This window comes from Solea solea, chromosome 12, assembly GCF_958295425.1.
Source record: "Solea solea chromosome 12, fSolSol10.1, whole genome shotgun sequence".
NCBI classification, from domain to species: Eukaryota; Metazoa; Chordata; class Actinopteri; order Pleuronectiformes; family Soleidae; genus Solea; species Solea solea.
The window spans coordinates 24,694,293-24,712,212 of NC_081145.1; the positions used below are offsets into that span (position 1 = coordinate 24,694,293).

Genomic DNA, 17,920 nt, shown 5'->3' on the forward strand with positions numbered 1-17,920 from the left:
GCTGTGAAGGTGCTACCACGTCAGTAGCAGCTTCTCCCTCAGGGCCTCCTTACCCTTATTTCCCCCTTAAAACAAAAACCCCCTCATCTCAGCAAAAATCAAAAAGAAATATTCAAATATCTGTGGTGAACATGAACTCAGCAGCGTTTGAGGGTTTTTAAATCAGGTTGTTTTGTCTTTCACGTCCCTTCTCTGGGGAAACTCAGTTACAGTGAGTTCATGAACGTCATTAGTCTGACGTGGACATTTCTGTCTCTCCGTCTCTTTTGTAGATATCTCGTCTTCCTGCAAATCAAGAGGGACCTGTACCACGGTCGGCTCCTGTGTAAAACCTCGGACGCGGCCATGTTGGCTGCCCACATTCTTCAAGGTAACGCGAGAACGGATTCCAGATGCATTTGTTCTGTTGTGTCCACAGGCTCTGCTGATGTAGGTGAGACACGAGGAGACGCAGTGGTTGTAATTTGTTACGCTGTGAGACATGAAAGCGCTGATGGTTGAGACTGATACGGACTCTCAAACCGGTGCCAAGTGAACTGGACTTTGTGAGATTATCAGTTCAATGGCTTTTCTTTAACAAGCGAGAAATCCTGCGCTCTTTGAGAGTCTTGGAAGTTTGTTATCTGGCATCTTATTGTCAAACACACAAAGATACAGATCTAAACAAAACACACATGAAGGACGATGACACACTAAGGAGGGGGGGGAGGCCTATGGAGGAGGAGAACCGGTGAACTGATGAATTAAAGATGTGCCGCGTGGTCAGCTCTTCCTCGCAGAGGCAAATCTGCATAACGCTCATTTGAGAGAGTGCAGCACAGATAGAGTTTTCACTGTCAGCTTGTTGGTATTACACAGGTGTATAACTGCAGCTATAAGCAGATTATACATATATGTAAAGCATACTTACAGTTACAGTTCTAACACGACTCGACTCGTTGGTGATAGTACCTGGTACTTTTTAAGAACTGTAGATCAGTTAAAAAAGACATAAAAATCCTGAAAACATGTGTCAGTCTCCATTGTCCCTCACAGGAAGCAGTATTACACTATAATACATCACTTTCCACATTCATTATTCATATTTTTCACGTCTGTTGATGTGTTTCCCTTTTTCCCGTCCAGCTGAGATCGGTGATTACGACCCCGGGAAGCATCCAGACGGCTATAGCTCCAAATTCCAGTTTTTCCCAAAACATTCCGAGAGGCTGGAGCGGCGGATCTCCGACATACACAAGACAGAGCTGATGTAAGCGTCACTTTCCTCTTCTCCGTGTCACGTTTGTACACACTGAGCCAGAGCCAGTGTTCCGTTCCTTTTTTCCTTATTTGTGCAGATCGGTAAAAAAAAGAAAACACTCCCTTCTCCAGTGTTGACTCAGATCTCAGTCAGTTTGTCTTGAGTTCATAGTCGGCCCTTTATTTGGACATTTATTAGTGCCGGGTTCATGCGCTGGCTTTAACTGGAGGAGCAGCAGAGCACGATGTTGACAGTGATTTGATAAAGCAGGTCGATGCTCACACACACACACACACACACACACGCACACACACATGCTCTACTGAGCTTATTAAACATTCAACCGCTGATCTGTTCAACTGTGATTTTCCAAATAAAACAAAAATGTTTCATCCTTACAGTGATTGACAGGACAGACAGTCAAATATCAAATCTAATGTTAATGCTGTGCAAGCACAATGACAAACAGCATGAGACTCTGCTGCCCACTAGTGGTGACCATTGTTGAAGCTCATCATAAGAGTCAGTTTGTTGTTGCTGACCGTTTTATTTTGTGATTACAGCTCTCTGTTTTGTAATTCACATATTAGAAAGTGGCAATAACAGATATAATTGGTTAGGATGTTTTTATAAAACACAGGTGATCTTATTGCTCCTTTATTGCAAAATGCACAAATGTGTCATCTGCAGTGTTAAAGGGTTAATTGTATATGTCATTAATGTGATGTGTTGTTCTTAAATTAGCTCGTGAAGACAAGGTTCCACATTTCTGGAAAAGAAATAAATAACATCATTTTTAATTTATGATTGTTGGTATTTGTGTTATTACTAAGAGGCATTGCGTCGTTTCTCTCCCTCAGTGGACAAACACCTGAAACATCGGAGAGGAACTTCCTGCAGAAAGCTCAGATGTTGGAGACGTATGGCGTCGATCCACATCCATGCAAGGTTCTTCAAGCTCTGCACTTTTACATTTAGACATTCCAAACACAATCCATATGTATCTACATATATATATACAGTATATAATGTCCTACATATTCAAACAATTATTCTAAAAGGCATGTTTTGAATGTGTTTTGTGACTCTCAGGACGTTTCTGGGAATCCAGCTTTCCTCGCCTTCACTCCGTTTGGTTTCGTGGTGCTTCAGGGAAACAGGAGAGTTCACTTTCTCAAATGGTGAGCCAAAAAAAAACAAAAACGTTGAACCTTTGTTGTTTTTTCAGTGTTGTAAGTAGACAAAAAGAAAACGATCCATTCTGCCTGAATTTGACGTATGTGCTCTACATGCAGAGCATGTGCACGACAGCTGGTTTCACACTTGCTGACAACAAACATCCAACATCTGCATCGACCTGTGACGAGATCTGAGGTCTAATATGTGCACAGACCTCTCATTAGTCCAGATGCATGCACACATAGATACTTATTACACTGCAACCATAACTCGATGAAGAGGTTATTAATCGATTACTAAATGAATCGTTAAACTTTGAGTGTTTTCTGAATGATGCAGCTTCTCGAATGTGAATATTTTCTGGTTTGTCGACATTTTTTCAGCAATTTTCTGACATTTAATGGACCAAACAACTAATGGATTCAACTGGAAAATGAATCAATGATGGAGATAATCATGAGTTACAGTACTATAATACCATGGTTTGATATAAAAGAGCCTCTGAATTCGACGAGACGCTCCATTGTCGCATTAAAAACACATGCATCACTATTACATTTGCCTGTTTGCTTTGAACTGAGCAGGTTACAGTTACATAATAAGGACAGACATATTATATTTGCCTCCGCATTCATAATGGGTTTGTTTGTTTGCCTTGGGCAGCGCTCATGTTTCCCCTTGTTCTCCGTCGCCCGCCCGCGTCCGCTGGGAACGTTATTCTTTATTTGTTTTGTCAGACAAATATAGACGTCGTCTGTGGCTGTTTATGCAATTTTAAAGCGGCTGTCATGAATATTTAAAGAGCCCCCCCCCCCCCCGTGCACGCGTTGGCTGTGTGTGACTGATAACTGTTGCCGCTCTCTGTCCTGCACAGGAACGAGGTGACCAAGCTGAAGTTTGAGGGGAAGACGTTCCACGTATATGCAAATCAGCGGGAGGTGAGAGCATGAAGTGTTGGATACTGATACAATATTACATTTACCAACCGTCCATAACCAGCCATTTAAAAAAAGATTATGCTCCAACTGTGTAACAGATATTCTGATCACATATAAAAGATAAAAAGCACAAAACAGTGACTCCTATGTTGTTACATGTTTGTATCAAGTGGCAAACCAGTGGTCACCTCTTCTCACTTCTATGTGCCACGTTTTATTACGTCTTTTTCCTCCCAACGGGAACATAATCTACAACATTGACATCGTGTTCTCTTGAAGAAGATCTGAAAGTAGTGATTGAGAGCTTTAACTACACAGGAAAGAGAATTAGACTCATTTACCCACCATGTCATTTTTGACATGGTTGCTCCCCTAGTGGTCATTTTTTTTTTCCTGTTTGGCTTCAGCGAAGAATCTGGCAGGCTACCGCCATACAACCCGACCTGATTATTAGCTGTACATGCTTGTCTATAAATGTGACAGACTCAATGATATGATATTTATTTTCCACGTAAATTTGATCTTCTTTATAAAAATGTTCGCCACAGAGCTGAGCATATACAGTATACCCAAATATAAATCCAAAAATGTGGAAATATAAAATATAATAAAATAGTCACAGTGTGTTATATTGTCCTGTGCAGGACAAAAAGATCATCCTGACGTACTTCCCGCCCACTCCTGAGGCATGCAAGCACCTGTGGAAATGCGGCGTGGAGAACCAAGCTTTCTACAAGTGAGTACACAGATGACATTTCTTCTCCGGCGCAAAGTTTAGGATCTGCTAAAGGTTTAATTTTTTTTTTTTTATACACACAGAACCAGTGTTTTGGGGAAATTGGGTCCCACAGAAAACGCCACCCTTGTGTTTTCCTGTGTACGATGATGTCATAGCCCCACCTCTTTCTTGCTGTTAACATTTACTGTCATCATCGTGTTCTTCTCCTTGTGTTTGGGGTTTGTACACTGTGCTCTCACCACGTCTTCCTCTCTGTTTTTGCAGCGGCGTTACAGCCAATTTCTAGTCTATGAAGACATTTTTAAGAACCAAAAGGAAAAATATCATGTCGGGAAAGTTCTGTTTCCATGTGGATAAGGCCGTATTTGGCTGTGAGCGGCGTCGTCGTGGTGCAGGTTACTGTCCCTGCACCCCGGCGTCCTTAAAAGCCCTTCCCTCTGGGTCGTTCATCAGCGGGAGAACAAGGTGCACGCTGCTGCTGACCTTTATGGAGCATGAGTGTGCACTAGCACGAGACTGCAGGCACTTCACTGCTTCCCTCTGAGATATGGCACCGCCGTCTCCGCTGTGAGTAATAGTAGCACTTCGCCTCTGATCTCGACGAGTCACGAGAAAAGGTGATAAAAAGGAAAAAAAAAGTGCAGCAGCAGCGTGAGTTCAGAGCGGTGAGGTAATCACACCCAGACGAGGAGAGAGGGCACGTTCATATCGTGTGACCTTTCAATGACTCTGGAGTGGCAGACTGATAATGATTATTTTTTTTATTATCTTCCTTTCCCCCTTATTAAGATCTGAGTGTAATAATAATAATAATGATAAAGCGCCTGGACCATAAAGAGAGGAGCTGTGCTGGAAATATTTCTGGGAAAGCACACACATACGTTCCCTTGAAAGCAAAAATGAAGCATTAAACATTAATGTCTCGCTTACTGTTCCAGTATCAACATATTGAATACTGTACGCAGCTGCGCCTATAGGAAGGATATGCATAATTTAACAGGAGGGGATTTGATCCTGGTTCTATTGTTGGTATTCGGGAAGCTGGCAGAAGGATTACATATACAGTATGTATATATATATATATATATATATATATATATATATATATATATGTATATATATTATATATTGACATCCTTGACATCCTTTTTTTTTTAGAAGATAATTTTCTCCAAGAATAAATTCAGTTTTTTCTTTAATGAATGAAATATTTTTTCCTAATCTATACAAAAACAAATAAAAGATAAAAAATAAATGTTTTCTTTAGATTGTGCTTTTAGTTCTCTCTAGTTTTCAGGTCCTTTTCCTTGTGTGCACCTTATTTAGTTTGACTTTCCTGAAGTCAAAATAAGGTTGTAGCCTCTTGTTTATTTTGTTATTAAATATAAAGTGAGTTCAAACTTGTGAGTCTTTGTTTGTGAAAGGTTGAATCTTTCAACATCCTTTCACCTAAAGTCAGTAGGTGAAGTCAGGCTCAAGGGAATGAAAACGTATCTTGTTTTAAAGTATCGTGTTAATTGAGAAAAACAGAGCTTTTTCCAGGTGAATGCAGTACACTTCTGTAGATTTGCTTCCTGTTTGTTTTTGTTTGAATACTATTTTTATATAAAATTCTCTCTTTTCTGTTTTTTTTTCCCAGGCTTGAAAAGTCAAGCCAGGTTCGCACGGTGTCCAGCAGCAACCTGTTCTTCAAGGGCAGCCGCTTCCGTTTCAGGTAGAGTTCACAACATGGGTGTTTTTTTGACTGATGACAGGGAGGAGGAAGAGAGAGGACTGAGGTGTTTTTTCCCAGAGGACGTGACCTCCTCCTTCTCCTCCTCCTCCTCCTCCTCCTCCTCTTCCTGACCTCCTACGCTGTAACATCTGTCTACTTCTGCCCAGAGGATAGAACTGACACTTCACAAGAGAGAGGACACAATGAAGGAGACTGATGACATTATCACCTTTGTTTACACTACAAACTACATCACATCATATTTTCATGACTAACCTTTATAATATCTAACCTTTATTTTTATCTGCAGCTCAATTTCTGTTGTCACATTAAAGCGTTAATAAGATTATTATAACACTTTACAGTACAATAACAATGTGGTAATAGGGAAGTCATTTTATATTGCTAATAAGATCCATTTATATCCTGGATATTCATTTGGAAATGACATAGTATTCCTTATTACCACACCATTGCATTGTTATTACTAAGCTGGGCATTGTATTAGGAATAAGATGAGTAGATTATTAGTAGAAAATAAGATTACCATTCTTTTATCATACTATTACCATGGTGTTACTGTACTAATGGAGTAGTCATAGTACTAGCACTCACTTTATTGCCTATTTCTACTTATACCAGAGAAATAAAAGTGGCATTAATTATATATCAACATCTCAGAAGAGATATTTATTTATATGTAAGTCATTGTCTTTTTAAAGTTGTATTCACAATATATGTGCAGTATAGCAGCCGATAAAAGCCAAAAGCTAAAATTCCTGTGTGTCATGTAGGCCAGCCACAGATCTGCAGAGCTAGATACTGACTCCAGCAAAGTAGTGGGAAGTTATTTGGAATAAACTGCCCCTTTAAGAAGGACATGTTGACATGTTTACATCACCAAACATCTGCTAGATTTCATTCATAATCGAGTGTTGAGTTTACTGTCGAAGGTCGAGCCGTCTTCTGTGCGCGTTTGTCTCTCTGGTGCTGAATTCACTGGTTAACTGGACCATGATGCTCGTCCACTGCAGTGACCGGGTGGTGATGATGATGACTCCAGGCTGCCTGGATATGTGTGCATGTGTGCGTATGTGAAAACTCATCCTGAGCATCGTCTCTGTGCTTTATGACAGTGGACGAGTGGCAAAAGAGGTGATGGAGCAGAGTGCCAAAATCAAACGTGAACCTCCAGAAATACACAGGTAGAGTTGTAAACTCCCAGTCCAGAGCCCAGAATACTCTCAACCAGATTTCTTTCTTTCTTTCATGTTCCTCCATTCTCTCAGGCACCACTGTGTCTTTACAGTATGACTGACCTTCACTCTGAAAGCCCGTCTCGTGGTGCAGTGATCTCTGTGCATTGTTTGTATGTGTTTGTCTCTGCAGAGCTGGCCTCGTGCCCAGCAGAAGTTGCCCATCCATCACCCACGGCCCTCGCCTCAGCAGTGTGCCGCGCACGAGGCGGAGAGCTGTGCACATATCTATCATGGAGGGTAAGAACAAGTCTCATATTATTGCCCTTTCACACCAAAACCGTGTTGAAACTGGAGACCTGAAAAGGTGGTTTCTTAGCTGGAACCATGAAAGTGGTTCTTCCATGTGACATCATCAGTGGGCATGTCATATTCTGGGTTGTGAAGACGAGCGGAAAGTAGAGGAAGTATGGAGATCCATCCGACACAAGAATCAAACCAGACGATGCCTAACTGTAGATCAGTTAAAAAGACTTAAAACATGCGTTAATCTCCAACATTTACCAAAGGAAATGTCTAAAATCTGAAATACAAAGGTTTGTTGTATTTAGCGACAGCACTGCTGAAAGCGGCCATCTCAAGCGGATCACCGAATCACAACCCCTTATGCTGTATTTACATAAGTGAACTGATTCTAATGATTCAGTACATTGAAAACAACTACTAGTCACTAGTTTGTGTGTCATGTGTAAAACAAAGTCACAACAGTTTCATGTGTGTACTTGTCTTTATTAACTCTTCAGAACCTTTAACACTGACCTTGTCAGGACCGGTAGTCCTCATGGAGACCAGAACCCTTATTGGTTAAGTTGTGATATAAAATTTGAATTTGAATGCTTTGTTGAGGCTGTTCAAATGAATGGAAGTCAGTCAGTACAGTGTCCTAAGAAGAATAGCTGCACAAACCTCTGCGTTTGTGTGTGTGTGTGTACCTGTGTGTCACGAAGCGTCAGATCCGTTAGTGTTTTGTCCTGTTTAGTTCAGTTCTTGTGTTAGTTTAGGTTTAAAGTCATGTTAAGTTCATGTCACTTTTGGTGTTGGGTTTGATTTTCACTTCCCCTTTTATTTTGGTAAACGTTCATGTCTTCCTGTCGCGTTGTTTCTCCATCAGCCTTGACACATCTCCCCTAATTCCCTCATGCACTTCACCTGGTGATCCTTAAGTAATCGCTCGCACCTGCCCTTGATTCCCTCTTCCCTATATAGTGTCCCCAGTCCCTTTGTCATGTGCCAGTGTGTCGTTTATGCTTCTAGAGAACACGTCAGAGTCCATGTCTGTTTTGCCTTTTGTTTAGTAGCTCTATTGCCAAGTATAGTAGTTTATTTTCTCATTCTATGAAGAAGTGATTTTAATTTTGCCTTCAAGAGAAAACAATAAATACTCTTGAATCTTTCATCGTGCCTCCTGTTTCGTGCACTTGGATCCAAGCAGTGTATTCACCCTCCCTAACACTGTGCACCTGAAATACTCAGCAACAACAGCATCATGTTCAAAATACCTACAATTACTTAGAATGCATATGGTTGTTTCCGTTAGTGAGAATTAGTGACTTCTTTGAAAAAACTCAACTGTTTCCTCTTCCTTTTCCCCTGATTTATGAATTTGGGCAACTCTGTTCACTATTGTTCCCATAGTCAGCTCATGTTTCAAAATGCTAAAGGAAAATCTCTTCCAAGCTGTTGTAAAAAAAAAAAAAAAGTGAGCTCAGGACAGTGACCTCTGCACAGCAAGCTTTAATTTTAAAGTGATTATACACTTGCACAAACATACTTATGGGTAGTATCTTAAATTTCTGCTAACAAATCCTGTTCCATGTTGAACAGATGTGCCTAATAAAGTGGACAGTGAGTGGATGTGTGTGTACAGCCAACCTGCAGGCTGAGAACAGGTGCTCTCAGTGCCTCTGTGAGTGACACAGTTATAACTCTTTGTGGAGGGAGATAAACAGATGCCAAAGGCAGCCATGTTGTGTGTGTGTGTTGAGGGTATTTTGCTTTGAGGTTCAGAGAAGCACAAGATCTCAGTGTGTGCTGACTGGGTGCCTTACAGTGGTATTAATACTCCAGCTGAAAATAGCCTGGATCTTCTATTCCATGTATGTCTTTGGCCTGGGAGGGGCAAAACCAGGCCAGGCCAGTGCGGGTGTCTGTAGCACTGCTTCAGAAACTCACCGTTTCACCTCACACACACTCACGCAACACAGCAAGACTGTGGCCTGGACTCTGGGACAGGGGACCATAACAGCAGGGTATAAACACACGTGAATGCCACAGCTATGGTGAAGTGTCTGATCCGCATCACCACCCGGGTGAACGTCCACCTGCGTATGATCAACCACTGCTACCGGGATGTAAAAGTTCGCGTGCTGAGCCTGGGGCCTCGTATGCTGGGCAAGGCCCTGGGCGTCCTGCCCCTGTACCCTGCTCTGATGGGGCAGCAGGACTCAGCCAGTGTGTCCCCTGTGTGTGGCTCTCCTCTGCCGTACGTTCAGCCCAGCAAAGCTCCAGGTAAACTCCGCCTGATTCACGTGACAGTTTATTTTCTCTTTGTCGGTGTTGACTGGACACATTTGGTTGTTTTTTCTTAGTGCTGTTGTTGTCACTGCACACCAGTATGTCGTATATCATTCGTTGGGGTGTGTTCATGTGATATATGGATTTATTTTTAGTCAAACTTTCATTGCTTAAAGCTGCAGTACGTAACAGGCTCTGTCAAACACTATTATCAGACCTGGCTGAGGGAGCGTTTGTGTGAATACAGCTGCAGCACAGAAGTGGGCAGGGACAAGAGGTGTTCATCCCATCAAACTGCTGAACGTTGGGGTTTTTGGAGCAGGAAAACTGTTCATGGCTGCGTCTTTGTGTTGTGTCTTGATGTAAGACAAATCCCTTTGTGTGTGCGGGGCGGGAATGTCATCAGACGACATGTGATATAAACACTGACTACACTGTGAAACACAGAGGCGGTCGTATAGAGCTGACGATCTTAATTACAACAGACTGCCTGCCAAATAATGAGCTATTATCTAAATCTACCAACAGACTGACTGCCAAATAATGAGCTATTATCTATATCCACCAACAGATTGACTGCCAAATAATGAGCTATTATCTATATCTACCAACAGACTGACTGCCAAATAATGAGCTATTATCTATATCCACCAACAGATTGACTGCCAAATAATGAGCTATTATCTATATCTACCAACAGACTGCTTGCCAAATATTATTAAAAAATATTTGTTATCTCATGGGCTTTGTGTGACATTGCAAATGCAGCTGTTGTAGCAGAGACCCCATTTGTCCAACAATAAAACTATTCATCCCACTGTATATCCCAAAAATTAACTCACCATTTTAAAAATAAAAGGACAAAATTTGCAATAAAAGTTAAAACTGTGAATTACGTGCTTGCTTATTGTACTTCACGGTGGCAGAGTTAAAATGGCTGCTGACACTCCTTTCACATTCAAGCCTTCTTCTTCTTTCAAAGGATTAGGCATTCGGACATAATCCATCCCCCTTCCCAGCAGTTTATTTATTTTTTTGAAATCCCATGATTCACGACTCGCTTCTTCATCAGAGGCAGAACTTTAATCCCTTCTCTTTATAGTGAGGGTGTAATGTTGCTGCTTTGAAGCTCGGGAGGAGAATGTGATGTCGTCAGCAAACCTCGGTTCAGCCTCACTGTCATGTACTGTACACTGTGGAGTGGTTCTTGTGTACAGTTCTGTTACTAATCCTGCATTATGAAGAGTACAGTTGTGCAGAGACAGTGATTTGTTGGTAGAAAATATGACGTCATATTCCCTTACTTTCCTTTGCTCACAATATCACAATAAGATATCTAGATAAATAAGACCATTGTAGGTTCTGATTTTGAACAGATGGGACATCGTGATACTGTTTTTATTCATTAAATAAAACGTTACACCTACATTATACCCTACATTTATTTGACTTTGCCAATGAGAATTTATTTGTGTTTGCTGCATTTCTCTGTTTGTGAGCAGCTAAACACAAAAAATAAAAGGACACATTTGGATGAAATTTGGTTGAAATTTGTAGCAGATGTTAGTGCTAATGCCCAAAGAAGAAATGAATATATTTTGTTAGCCATCTGGATACGGATTTCTTTAAAACGTCCACCTTGCAAGATAATGCAGTATTGAAACTGTGGAAAACTGTACTTTAGATTTGTTTTTAGGATAAGATAAGATATTATAAATTGGTCCAAGGCCAGGGAAAGAGGTCAAGAAGTGACTAAAACTGTCTTGATGGCAGTGGGAATGAAGGATTATTGTCAGTGTTAGAGTGGATTTAAAGAACATAAAGTATGTGCATTATACTGCTGCCTTAAGATAGATGTGAAAATGCATAAACCTATCCTTAAATCTAAGAATAAGTGTTGTGGTATGTGTTTATTGAAGAAACAGAGATCCATTTACACTATTAAGCATCATCATAGGGAGTAATAATCTAATGGTGACTCTGGACACCAAATGATTATTTGAATACCAACAAACCGCCCTAAATGTCACACACTACTAGACCTTTAAATGAACTCGTACACATGGAAAACTCTAATTCACATTCACTGGTGTAACATCGTTATGACAGATCTGTGGGAGGAGGAGGAGGAGGAGGAGGAGGAAGGACGTGGGCTTAAAGGGTTTGTTAAGTCCACAGTGTTCTTCCACTGTTATTGGCTACTTAATGATTTCCTTCACTAGAGAAGATGATAAGGCGTCAGGTTAGTGCCTGAACACCCCCCCCCCACAGTCTGCTTAACTGTGGGAACAGCACGATCAGGTTTCAGCTGTAGAGCTGGAGACGACATGTCTGTGCTCAGCTGGACAAGCAGCAGAAAAGACCTGTCAATGTTAAGGCTCAGTCACATTTATTCACCCTCTGTCCGTAACCCTCGCTCTACCACTTAATTCATTGGTTAGCATGTTGTGTTGCTATGCTAACCACAATAAAGACAAACGAGACTATTGAAAACATGGCAAAAACATGTTGTATCTACATTTTTACAAACAAGCTCTCGAGGCCCACTCCCAAACAACTAATCTTCATAAAGCTAACAGTGATTAGCATGTTGTGTTGCTATGCTAACCACAATAAAGACAAGAGACTATTGAAAACATTGCAAAAACATGTTGTATCTACATTTCACACACAAGCTATCGAGGCTCACTCCCAAACAACTAATCTTCATAAAGCTAACACTGATTAGCATGTTGTGTTGCTATGCTAACCACAATAAAGACAAGAGACTATTGAAAACATGGCAAAAACATGTTGTATCTACATTTCACACACAAGCTCTCGAGGCTCACTCCCAAACAACTAATCTTCATAAAGCTAACATTGATTAGCATGTTGTGTTGCTATGCTAACCACAAAAAAGGCAAGAGACTATTGAAAACATGCCAAAAACATGTTGTATCTACATTTCACACACAAGCTCTCGAGGCTCACTCCCAAACAACTAATCTTCATAAAGCTAACAGTGATTAGCATGTTGTGTTGCTATTCTAACCACAATAAAGACAAGAGACTATTGAAAACATGGCAAAAACATGTTGTATCTACATTTTCACTCCCAAACAACTAATCTTCATAAAGCTAACAGTGATTAGCATGTTGTGTAGCTACACTAACCACAACCAAAACTTGTTTTCAGTCTGTTGCTTGAACCATAAACTGGTCAAAGTTTTGAAAATGTTTTCTGACATTTGTAGAAGAATGTCTGTATCTAAGACAAAACCATGTTGGGTCATGTGTTTACAGAGACTAATTAAAGGGATTGTGCCAGTTTTTGTTGCATAGATTTTAATCACGTCCTCTAGTAACTCGGGTGCATACAGAGGCTTATGAGACATTTCCTGGTATAACCAAATCCAAAGAAACTAATATTACCATCACAAAGCTAACACTGGTTAGCATGTTTTTGTAGATAAAACAGATAATCATAACCCACAGAAGTGATAGAACAACCATTTTTAATGTTGTTATTGTTGTTGTAAACAATTTGATTCAATGTGTTCTGACAAAAACATGTTTTTACTAACTTAAAAGCCATATCATAGACCTTGTTGGGGTAGATTTCAATCACTACTCACTTCCGAGGGGCAATGGGTAGGGGTAAAAATGTGACTGGGGCTTAAAACTCCAGCTGTAGTGTGTTGTGGTTTTCAGGGTCAGTAGAATGGACATTTATTTGTCTTTCTTCTTCTGTTTCTCCTCCAAGGTTTGGAGTCCTTGCGTGACAGTGCCCACTCCACGCCGGTGCGTTCAGTGTCCCACAGCGAATCCTTTATGCCTCGCTCCCGGAGCCAGGCCACAGACTCCAATGACGGCTTGGCCGTGATCTCGGACCAGGCCTACAGCCCCTCTGACAGCGTCCTGCCCACCCCGGTGGCCGAGCACAGCATGGAGCTGGCCGCCTCACGCCAGGTCAACGGGGCGCCCTGCAGCATCGAGGAGGAGAAGGAGTCCGAGGCGGGCACACCGACACAGGGGGTTGGGGCTGATTTTGGTGCGGACGGTAAATCCGCACAGGAGGCGGGGGACTCGGCCCTCAGCGAGGTGGAACAGGTGAATAAGTTTGTCCTGAGCGTCCTCCGTTTGCTCCTCGTCACCATTGGACTCCTCTTTGTCCTGCTCCTGCTCCTCATCATCCTCACCGAGTCAGACCTTGACATAGCGTTTTTACGTGACATCCGACAGACCCCCGAGTTTGAGCAGTTCCATTACGAGTACTTTTGTCCCCTGAGGCGGTGGTTTGCGTGCAAGCTCCGCTGGGTGGGCGAGCTGCTCATTAGCAAGTGAGAGCATGGCGGTAAGAGTCTCAGAAGACGAGTCTCAGAAGACGAGTAAGACACCGGAGTGACGGAGAGAGCAGCCTTGTCCCAACCATCGTCCTCCTGCAGACGCACAGCTTGGACCACGCCTGGTAAAACCAGGTCAGGATCTCTCGTCCTCGTCCCCCCCCTCCTTCATTTTTGGTTCACCAACCACCAACGTGTTTTGTTTGTTTATTTTATTCTATCTTTTTTTTTTCTACAAAGCCAGATTACTCTCTCTCTCTTTTTCCAAGTCATTTCAGGTATTTTATTTTTTCAAATAACACAAAGGAAAAAAAAGTCAAACTGAGATCGAAGATAAGAAAAATAAGAAAACTGAAAAAAATTCCCTGTACAGGAACAGGAGATGTTCTTTTAACGTCAGTTGTTATTTATTGCTTTTAAAAAAAATTAAATAAAGTATATTTGTATTAGAAAAGGAGCAGAGGTGATGGAAAAGGTAACGAAGGAAGTTGGCATTCAAGGATACAAGTGAGTGAGGTTTGGCTGTGTCAGCTGGACACACACAGAATAGATGGAGTAAAAACACTCTGTTAAATATAACAGTGAAGGTCTGTGAAATGACGGGGAAATTACCAAATGCCTTTTCTGAGAGGACGTCAAAATCTGTCAGCTGTTTTTTGAATTTTCTGGATTGTTGTAGGAAACAATTACACTTTAGTAAAAAAACAAACAAAAAAAAGAGTGAACAAACTGGTGAAAATCAAAGTGTTTTTTTTTCCTAACCTTTTTATAAGGACACACTTTAAAATAAAACCAGTATGAATAGTGTTAATATGTGACCCAATAGATAATATTCATCAAGTGCAAAGAACTACTGGCACCAGTAGATTAATAGACTAGATAGACGTGCAATGATTTTAATAACAGAGCACTTTATTTTCATGTGCTCATTTATCGTCAGTTACTTCTCCAATTAATTTAATTTCCCTTCAGTTGAAATTCAATGAATTTCAATAACTTATTTGTATTGTATGAAGAGTCTATGATTTATTTTGGTTTGATATCAACTTTGCTCTTACAGTAGGTCCTGTATATCATCATCATCGTCATCATCATCATCGTCTTATTATTATTATTATTATTATGATTACTGCTAGAATAAGAAATAAACGGTGTACTTTTTGTACAAATTAGTTTCCTAATAGGATTGACAGGTTTTCCATGTATATTTTAACAGAATTGAAATGTTATTTTGTTATTGAAAGATTAAATTATACCTTTTTTTAGGTCTGTGTTTGAAGTAAGGTCGGAGGAATTGCAAAAATATGGAAATGTGTGAAGGACTGAATCATCTCTCTTGTCACTCCACCAGCAGTCAATCACACTTCAGAAAACCTGCGGTTTAAAAATGTGTATTTTTACAGGGGGGGGGATATTATGGAGAGACTGCAAAAACCAAAATAATCCAAAAACTCATGTTCACTGTTCATAACTTGTTGTACTTGAAGAGTCTGAGGAGGCGACTGTGAGCCTGGCCACTGAAACTGAGTTTACGCCACATCATCAAGTGACTTTATTAAGTTAAAATGTCTGAATTAGAGCTGAAATTATTGACGGATTATTGATTATTTTGTCAATCGAAAAAAAAAATCCACGGTTCACCTTCTTTTAATGTGATACTTATTGTTTTTGTTGTGTCTGTTTTAATGTAATCTTCATTTTAGACTGTTTAAAAACTGTTTTCTTGGATACACGTTGAGTTCTTGGAGATAATACTTTGCATATTTCAGTATCGTAAACACATAATTTCACAGTTTGACCATACTGGATATTTTACAATAAGCCAGTTTTGAAAAACAATACTTTGGTTGGTCAGGCTCTGAACTCTTCTGGCTCGTAGTTTACTGTAATGGCTGCTGGATTCTGGGTAAAAAAAAAAAAATCTATTGTTTTGTTGTTTTTGTATTGTGTGTTAAACCTCCTGTGTCAAGTGTTTGTGTCCGTGCTTAGGAAAGGAAATGGCATTAAAAGGGACGTTTAGGGGCGTACAGGACAAGATATTTCATATTTTGTTGAGAGATTAAAGTGCAAAGGAGTGAAATGAAAGGTAGAGATAATGAGGACTGAGGTAAAAAATGACTTTTGACGACTTTTGTGTCCTGGGAAGATGGGATTTGTTGACTCATGTCTTTTCAGCTGTACAGGGTTAATTTTTTTTGTTTGTTTTGGGCCCTTTTTTTGACATTCACACCAGCACCTGCAGCTGCTCCCGCTGACGTCTCCGTTTTGCTCCCGTGTAAATCTGAGCCTGGTGGTCCTCGGCACTTTGGGTGTTGTGGCTGGATCCACTCCTCCTCCTCCTCCTCCTCCTTTTCACAAACCCGTTATCTGTGGCAGAGGGAGAAGCACTGACGTTTCCCTCAGCACGTTACAAGCAGAAACACTCAGAAAACATCCTGTCACATACAACCTGGGAGTTTATTTCTATCTCAATTTATAGTTTTTGACTTCATGAACAGCAGGTGCGAGGATGAGGCACGTTTCAGGACAGGTTTTGTGTGTGTTTATACATTCGTACTTAACGTTTCTTAAGTTCTAAGAGGTCAACGTGAGTGGCGGGACGCGTGTTCTTCATACATGTATCAGCATTATGTAGCTTCAGTGGTCCTTCTCTGAACATGCAACAATTAAAAAAGGGGCAGCATCATTCATGGAGCAATAATCCACTGTAACAGCAAAAAGATGTGAGCTGCTGTTTTTCCGACCACTCCAGTAATAATGTTTATATTAAGGATACATTTGTCTGTGTGAAGGCGTTTGTTGTGCTGCCGTCTTCTCGGCTGTTTACGCTCAGCGGCAGATTGATCAGCGGAGAGTGAAAGACACGATGTCCATCTCCATCAACTGCCCCCTCCCCCCACCCCCCTCCTCACTGCACCATCCTTGGATCACCCAGGGCGAGAGGAGGGAAAACTGAGTTTATTTCTTGTTACACAACTTGTCATGTTGCCTGTGACGAATCCAATTTTACATTTATATTTCAGTTGTCGTGTCATGTTTACATATTTGACTATTCTTTATCTTCATGGGAGGTGGCTACAGTTTTAGGTAAAGATTGTTGTTTTAACAGCTGATGCGTACATCCCCGCCCTCCCCCAAACGCAACGGTGAAAGTGCAGCCGTGCACATGAACAGACAGACGAGCTACAAATCCTGTATTTAAATGTGTGATGAATCCTTAATAAAATATGTTTTACAGGTGTATAAGGGTTATTTTTAAGGTTTTATTTTGATGACAGGACTGCTGCTGCACTGAAATCTGAAGTGTTGTTATTTTTATTTTTTTTTATCTTTTACACATTTTCAGCAGATATATTTTTATTATTATCCATGATTGGCTATCCCTGAATCTTAATTTATAAGGGGTTTTTTGTTCATATTTTTCAAGTGCTGAGCATTAGCATAGACAAAAATCACAGAGATGAGACGATATAGAAAAATAATTCAAATAAGAAGGGTTAGGGTTAAAATTAGTTTACAATGTTTTTTTGAAGGTATGTAACAGAAAAGGTTTTTGTAATGAAAATTAATTACATTAACTGCTGGGTTTTGTTTGTTTTTTTAGCCAAAAATACATTAAAGTGGATGATGAATGTACAAGTGAGGGGGTTTATGATGATGACCTGCTGTCTGTGCACTACCCATCATTACATTTGTTCAGTTGTTGACATTGTTCTATCGTGGAACTAGGAACTGCTGTTTGATAACATTTTATTTATATATACATACTCAAGTATAAATATATATAAATCCATGTGCCAAAATTCAGCTCTTGTTCAGTCTGATCCATTCCGAATCCATTTGTACTGTAGGTAACCGTCCTGTACGAGTCGGTATAAAATATTGTTTCTCTCCGATAGTCCCCTTGTAACTGGTGCCATGAAATAAAAAAACTACTGAAGCGTGAAATAAACATTGAATTAAAAATGTGATGCGACTCCTCTTGTGCCTTTGTGGAATGACACAAACACACAAA

The 17,920-nt window shown here is 40.5% G+C and overlaps 1 protein-coding gene across 3 annotated transcripts in view; it reads left to right on the top strand.

Moving 5' to 3' along the window:
• The window catches only part of LOC131469656 (FERM domain-containing protein 5), a 67,995-nt gene extending 50,121 nt beyond the window's left edge, over positions 1-17,874 (top strand). For 2 of the 3 annotated variants that reach the window (XM_058644874.1, XM_058644876.1), the window contains exons 5-14: positions 273-370; positions 1,126-1,249; positions 2,101-2,188; positions 2,333-2,421; positions 3,294-3,357; positions 4,002-4,093; positions 5,736-5,810; positions 6,947-7,015; positions 7,200-7,306; positions 13,326-17,874. In XM_058644874.1, coding sequence (XP_058500857.1) covers positions 273-370; positions 1,126-1,249; positions 2,101-2,188; positions 2,333-2,421; positions 3,294-3,357; positions 4,002-4,093; positions 5,736-5,810; positions 6,947-7,015; positions 7,200-7,306; positions 13,326-13,906 — 1,387 coding nt within the window. In that variant the 3' untranslated portion in view covers positions 13,907-17,874. The remainder of the gene's footprint in view (positions 1-272; positions 371-1,125; positions 1,250-2,100; positions 2,189-2,332; positions 2,422-3,293; positions 3,358-4,001; positions 4,094-5,735; positions 5,811-6,946; positions 7,016-7,199; positions 7,307-13,325) is intronic. The other variant, XM_058644875.1, reaches the window with a different exon arrangement.
• Positions 17,875-17,920: the final 46 nt, after the last annotated feature.